The 5,606-nt window shown below is 55.2% G+C and overlaps 1 protein-coding gene across 1 annotated transcript; it reads left to right on the top strand.

Annotated features, from left to right (window-relative positions):
* Nucleotides 1-6: 6 nt before the first annotated feature.
* On the top strand, nucleotides 7-5,598 carry ECI1 (enoyl-CoA delta isomerase 1). The gene is made up of 6 exons (XM_009872720.1): nucleotides 7-85; nucleotides 1,006-1,133; nucleotides 1,590-1,736; nucleotides 2,945-3,066; nucleotides 3,746-3,924; nucleotides 5,340-5,598. The coding sequence occupies exons 2-6, from the start codon at nucleotides 1,017-1,019 to the stop codon at nucleotides 5,504-5,506; spliced, it is 732 nt and encodes a 243-aa protein (XP_009871022.1). The 5' UTR covers nucleotides 7-85; nucleotides 1,006-1,016; the 3' UTR covers nucleotides 5,507-5,598.
* Nucleotides 5,599-5,606: the final 8 nt, after the last annotated feature.

Raw genomic sequence — 5,606 nt, 5'->3', positions numbered from 1 at the left:
GCCCGGCAGCGCCCCGGCACCCCGCTTGCCCCGAGCCGTGCCTTCAGCAACAACAAGATCCTAGTGGAGCTGGACGAGAGCTCAGGTAGGGCTGGTGGCACCTCTGCGCTGTCACCCTTGATGCACAGGGCCCTTCTATGCCCGCTCCACGGCACGTGTGGCCCTGGGCCTGGAAAGCCACCAAAGGCCCAGCTTCAGCTGCTTAGGGCTCTCAGGGAGCAGCATTTGGGGACGGGCGTCTCACGTGGCTGGGTGCTGCATGGGCAAACAAACCCTCACTGTCCCCGTGGGCAGACTTCCTGCTCTGGCCACTGCCCACACGTCGTCCCCTCTGTGGGATCCTCGCTTTGGGGACCTGGTGGAGTGGCAGGTGCTCCTTCAGGGAGCAGCTGTTGGCGTTTTCTGTGTCCTGGCTGCCAGGAATAGCTGTCACGGGACCACATCCCTGGACTGAACAAAGAACGCCTCTTCTCGAGGGCCTGCTTTTGGGGTCCTCACGCCTGCCTGGGCGTGGTTGCAGCACCCAGACTGAGCGCTTGGTGAGGATTGTTTGGGAGTAAGGTAGGGCAGTTTGGAGGGGATGAGGGTTCAGAGCCCTTCCTGTGGTGCTGGCCAGGGTGGCAGTGCTGTCAGCACACTCAGAAAAGTGTGTAATCCCCTGGATGTGTGGTGTTGGCCATAACAGAAACTGGAGGCTCGACTTTATCCAGTGAGCCCAGAGAGAAGGGAACCGCTGGGCAGCGTGACCATGAAGGTAGCTGCTCTGTCTCCCAGAGACACGCGTTCACGCTTCAGGTTCACCGTTAGCTGGGTGAGCCCAGTTTGTGGGCAGATCTGGGCAAAGGCAGGGCCCTGACACTTCAGGGCTTTTTGAAGAGCCAGGAGTGGAGAGACTTGATCTGTTTGAGCAGTGAAATGGGGGTGTGAGTTAATCTCCCTTGGGCAAGGCAGTGCGTGCTGCTGTGGTGGTGGGGTTTTGATGTCTCTGTGTTTACTGTGGCACAGGTGTTGCCACGATGAAGTTCAAGAGCCCCCCAGTCAACAGCCTCAGCCTGGACTTCCTCACCGAGTTTTGCATAAGCCTGGAAAAGCTGGAGAATGACCGAGCCTGCCGGGGCGTGATCCTCACATCTGTACGTGTTGTCCTGAGCTCCGGGCGCGAGCAGCGGGGCAGTCTGGCAGGCACGGGTGCTCTTCCCTTGCTTGTGTTTGGTTTGTTGGCTCCCTGGTCACTGATGTGGGAGGGTCAGGAGGCAGCTTTGATCAGCTCTGGAAGGAGGGAGAAGATACTTGGGTGGGTACAAGGTGATGCTTGGGAATGGGACAGGGCAGGCCTTGTGCTGTGTGGCTGAACTACCTGCACAGGGACCCTGATAATGAGGAAACCCTGCTGCAAGCAGAGCCCCAGCCCTGCAGGCCATGGTGATGAGATGATCTAGGCTCTGGGAGATTGTTTCAGAACCACAAAAGACCCTAGTTTGTGTCATATTTAATTGTTGCTTTCCCTTTCCTCAGGCTGAGTGTTAGAGGGCTAAAGGGCTGTCTCTGAGCAGTGACTCTCAGTGATGTTTGCATTTTCCCCATTCCAGGCCATCCCCAAAATTTTCTCATCTGGCCTGGACATCACCGAGATGTGCGGGAAGAGCACGGAGCACTACGCCGAGTTCTGGCGAGCTCTGCAGGAGATGTGGCTCCGACTGTACAGCTCCAACCTGGTGACGGTTGCTGCAGTCAACGTATGTCCTTCAGATCCGCCTGCCTCGCTGCTGTGCGCGGTCTGTCGTTGTGGGGGTTGCTGTGTTGGGCTGCGGGAAGGTGTGGAAGCACAGGACATTGCAGGCTCCACGTAAGCTGCAGGCGCTGCCGGGGCACAGCAGCATTTTGGCTGCGGTGGAGAGCTTGTGCAGCACTCGTGTCTTGCCGAGGGCGGCTGAGGTGCCCTTGGAGTCCTTTGTGCAGCAGGAGCCATACCCTGCTCCAAGAACTCAGCTGGGAGTCTCTCCTCCGGGCTGGAGGACCAGGAGGAGGGCTGTAGCCCAGTGGTGCAGAAGGGCTTTGTTGGCAAATGAGTGCTGGAGAAGCCAAGCAGTTGGCTTCGGAGGAGTCCAAAGGAGGCCTGTTGTGCCTGCTGGCTGCTTTCTCCTGGACAGGACTCATCGGGGTCGCCCATGGTCACTTGCTTGGCCGACGCAGTGCTTTGCTGAGGGGGAGGAGATGGGAGGCAGCCGTGTGGTGCTGCCCATACTCATCCTTGGCCCCGCGGGCAGCAATGCTTCGGGCAGCACAGTTTGTTGTCCTTTTCTCACCTGGTTTAGCTCCTCCAACCGAAGCTCTTGGGCGTCAAGGAAGTGCTGTCTGAATCTGTGTCTGTAGAGGGGTTGCCAGCGGCTTGGTGGCTTGTTTTGACTTTTCAGTGCAGTGTCGTGTTGGGAGCTCACAGTTCTGTGTCTGTCTCTGAGGGCAGCTGGGGCTCTAAGTGGCTTCCTGCAGATATCCTGTGCAGGGCTAAGCAATCACCAAGATGTGGCAAAGATTGTCACAAATGGAAGGTTTATAGACAGAAGGTGTTACAAAACCCCTGGAAGGAACTGTTTCTGTGGAATTTAGGGTTACAAACTCAAGTAGGGTTTAAAAACCCATGTAGGGTTACAAGCAAATGCTGTAGCAAATCTGCACTGCAGGGTTCGCAACCTGAGTAACGTGAATCAAGATTTCCAGGCCTGGAAAATGCAAGAAACAAAGAGCATTGAACAAATGAAAGGATAAACCCTCATAAACCTATCAGAACTCTCCTTTAGAGCTATTTCAAATCAGATAATCAGAGACTTGGGGGACATCTGCTCCATCACCCTGTGTCTCCCCCGCTCTCGAGGAAAAACAAGACTGGAGGCGCAGTGAGGTTTGTAACCATGACTTGGACTCACTCATTCCTTCTCTTTGCCAGGGGTCCAGCCCGGCGGGAGGCTGTCTCATTGCTTTGTCGTGTGACTACAGGATCATGACCGAGAACCCCAAATTCACCATCGGCCTGAACGAAGTCCGGCTGGGCATTGTGGCTCCCTTCTGGTAGGCCAGTGCCTCCCACTTCTACTGTCCCGTGTAGGTCTCTGAAAAGAATTCATCTTCAAGGAGTTTACTGATCAGTTCAACTGGCCGCTGAGATGTAGTTTTACGTGTCAGTGATCAGGAGACAGCACCTCCTTTCTCTGTCCTATCCTGCAGGTATCTGAAAAGCTGCAGAATGTCCTCTCATCCTTCACCAACAAGGACCTCAGTTCTGACTCTGCAGTCAGCTCTTAAACTAGTTCTGGGAGATCTCCCTGGTCAGGCTCAGACTGGGAGTATGCTTTTCTTTGGATACACTCTGTGTACCTGCAAAATCCCATAGCTCTGGAGATCTCTGAAAGTGTAGGGACGCTAATATACTAAGGCACAGGCCCTTCGTTGCCCTAAGAATGTGTAAATGTGCTGCTGGAAGGAAGCTTTCACATCACAGCAAGGGGGCACAGCTGGGACTTGAGGTAAATTGAGCAGCTCTCATGGAGAGGAGAGAGAGCTCTCTTGGGGTAGCACCGAGAATGGCTCTGCCTGCCTGACTTGCCACAGCGTGGCCAAGCCCGTAGCTGCCATTTGGAGACCCGTGCCTGGGGATGGGTCCAAGCGTGCTCTTAGCTTCGACATCTGTGAGCAACTCCTGCCAGGTGTTTCTTTCGCTGACCGTGGCTTTTCCTCCCATCTCTTCTAGGTTCAAGGACATGTTTTTGACCGTTGTGGGACACCGAGTTGCTGAACGCTCCCTTCAGCTGGGCTCCCTCTACCCCGCACCTGAAGCCCACAAGTTAGGCCTCGTGGATGAGCTGGTGCCAGAGGAGAGGCTCCAAGAGAAGGCTGCTGCTGTTATGGCACAGTGGCTGGCCCTTCCCGGTAAGGGTGGCACCTCTTAGAGAGGAAGAGGGGATCTGATCTGGGTGCGAAGGAAAGGTACTGGGGCTGGTACCTAGGAGCTATGTAACAGTTTGCATTTAAAGGAGAGGTCCAGTAAGCCTTGGGCTGACAGAGGTGGGCTTGCCAGTGCCCCCATGCAAGAGGACACCTTGCTGGGTGTGTAGGACATGTGGCTCCAGCACTGCTTGCCCTGCTGAGACAATCTGGAGGTGCCTGAGCTCCGTGGCTGTCAGTGGAGGTGTTGCCCCAGGAGAGCTGCCGTCTTGTTGGGGGAAGAGGCTGGGCGAGAATGCCTGGGTGGCCGCCCATCTGCCTTTATGGTCTGGATTGACTCTTGGCATTCTGCTCAGCTGGGGATGGCAATGGGGCATGACGATAGAAAGCAAGCACAGACATTGTGTGTGTATTTGGGCTGCTCCATGACGGGTGGAACATGGTTCCTGGGCTGGGAGAGGGCTCTCCTGCAGCCAGGGCTAGATCTGAGCTACCCCATCCCATGCCACCTCCTGTCATACTTCAGCTGCTCTTTCTGTAGAAAAGCTGGATGAAACTGCTCGGAAAGGGACAGGTCCATGTGGCCCAGCCATGGAAGAGGATCCCTAAACAGGTCTCTCCCTTGCTGTCCTTGTGGTAGAGTGACACCTCAGCCTCCAAGAGCAGTGAGCACATCTCAGTTGTGCTCTCTCCTGACTTCTAGGAGCCACTATGCAGATCCTTCCCCAGAGCCCTAAATCAGAGCCAGGAAGAGTCTGTCTGAGTGAAGGTGTCTTAGCACACAGTTGCTGGAGCGATTTGGGGTTCCCAGCGTGTTGGAGGGTTTTCATCATCTCACCGTCACGGTTGAAGCATGCTGAGAGCGCATGTGAAACATCTGTGCAGTGGATGTGCTACCGTGTCACTGCACATGGCTCTCTGTGCACGTGAGCAGACGTGTGCTCGAGGCCTCGGTCAGCTCCAGCAGGCAGCGCTGCTCTGGCAGCACCCATATATCCATGTGGAATGACACAGGCCCGGAGCCTGTGGTCGGGACGAGCCCACAGGGACAGCACTCCTGGCTTTTGTATGGCAAATTTGGCATGAGCGGGTTGTCTTGCCAGAGGACAGAGGGGTTGAGTTGGGAAAGCTTGCAGCCAGAGAATTTCAAATAGAGTTTTGTCCCAGTAGATCAGTCATTTCCCCACTGAGCAGTACAGATCATAATTTATTGTATGAGAATTTATCCAGTTCAGCTTCCAGCTGGTGTATTTTTCTTACACCTTGCCCGGCTGGTTTCAAGAGCCCTTTGCTGAGTGGTACCTTCCTGTTTGGAGGCACCTGCACAGAGTGGCAGTGGCTGAGAGCTGGTCAGAGATGAGGACTGTGGACATTTCCCATCCTTGCTCTCCTCTCCGCAGACCATGCCCGTCAGATCACCAAGTCCATGATAAGGAAGGCGGTGTTGGACCGCCTGGTAGCTCACCGGGAGGAAGACATTCAGAACTTCGTCAGCTTCATTTCAAAAGAGTCCATCCAGAAGTCGCTTCGCATGTACATGGAGATGCTGAAGAAGAAGAAGAGCTAAGGAGGCAGCCGCCTGGGGCCTGGTCCCAGGAGCTCAAATGACCTTCCGAAACTCTGCAGTAGCTGTAGACTTTCACAGTGAAGCCATCTGCAACGTCAGC

The sequence above is a fragment of the Apaloderma vittatum genome, unplaced genomic scaffold, assembly GCF_000703405.1.
Source record: "Apaloderma vittatum isolate BGI_N311 unplaced genomic scaffold, ASM70340v1 scaffold24537, whole genome shotgun sequence".
Lineage (NCBI taxonomy): Eukaryota > Metazoa > Chordata > Aves > Trogoniformes > Trogonidae > Apaloderma > Apaloderma vittatum.
The sequence above is the reverse complement of the archived record's forward strand: the minus strand, read 5'-3'. Positions and strand labels throughout refer to the sequence as shown.

Coding starts and splice junctions, on each gene's coding strand:
- ECI1 (XM_009872720.1), top strand. CDS start 1,017: ATGAAGTTCAAGAGCCCCCCAGTCAACAGCCTCAGCCTGGACTTCCTC. Junction 1,134..1,589: donor GGGGCGTGATCCTCACATCT/GTACGTGTTGTC, acceptor TCCCCATTCCAG/GCCATCCCCAAAATTTTCTC. Junction 1,737..2,944: donor TGACGGTTGCTGCAGTCAAC/GTATGTCCTTCA, acceptor TCTCTTTGCCAG/GGGTCCAGCCCGGCGGGAGG.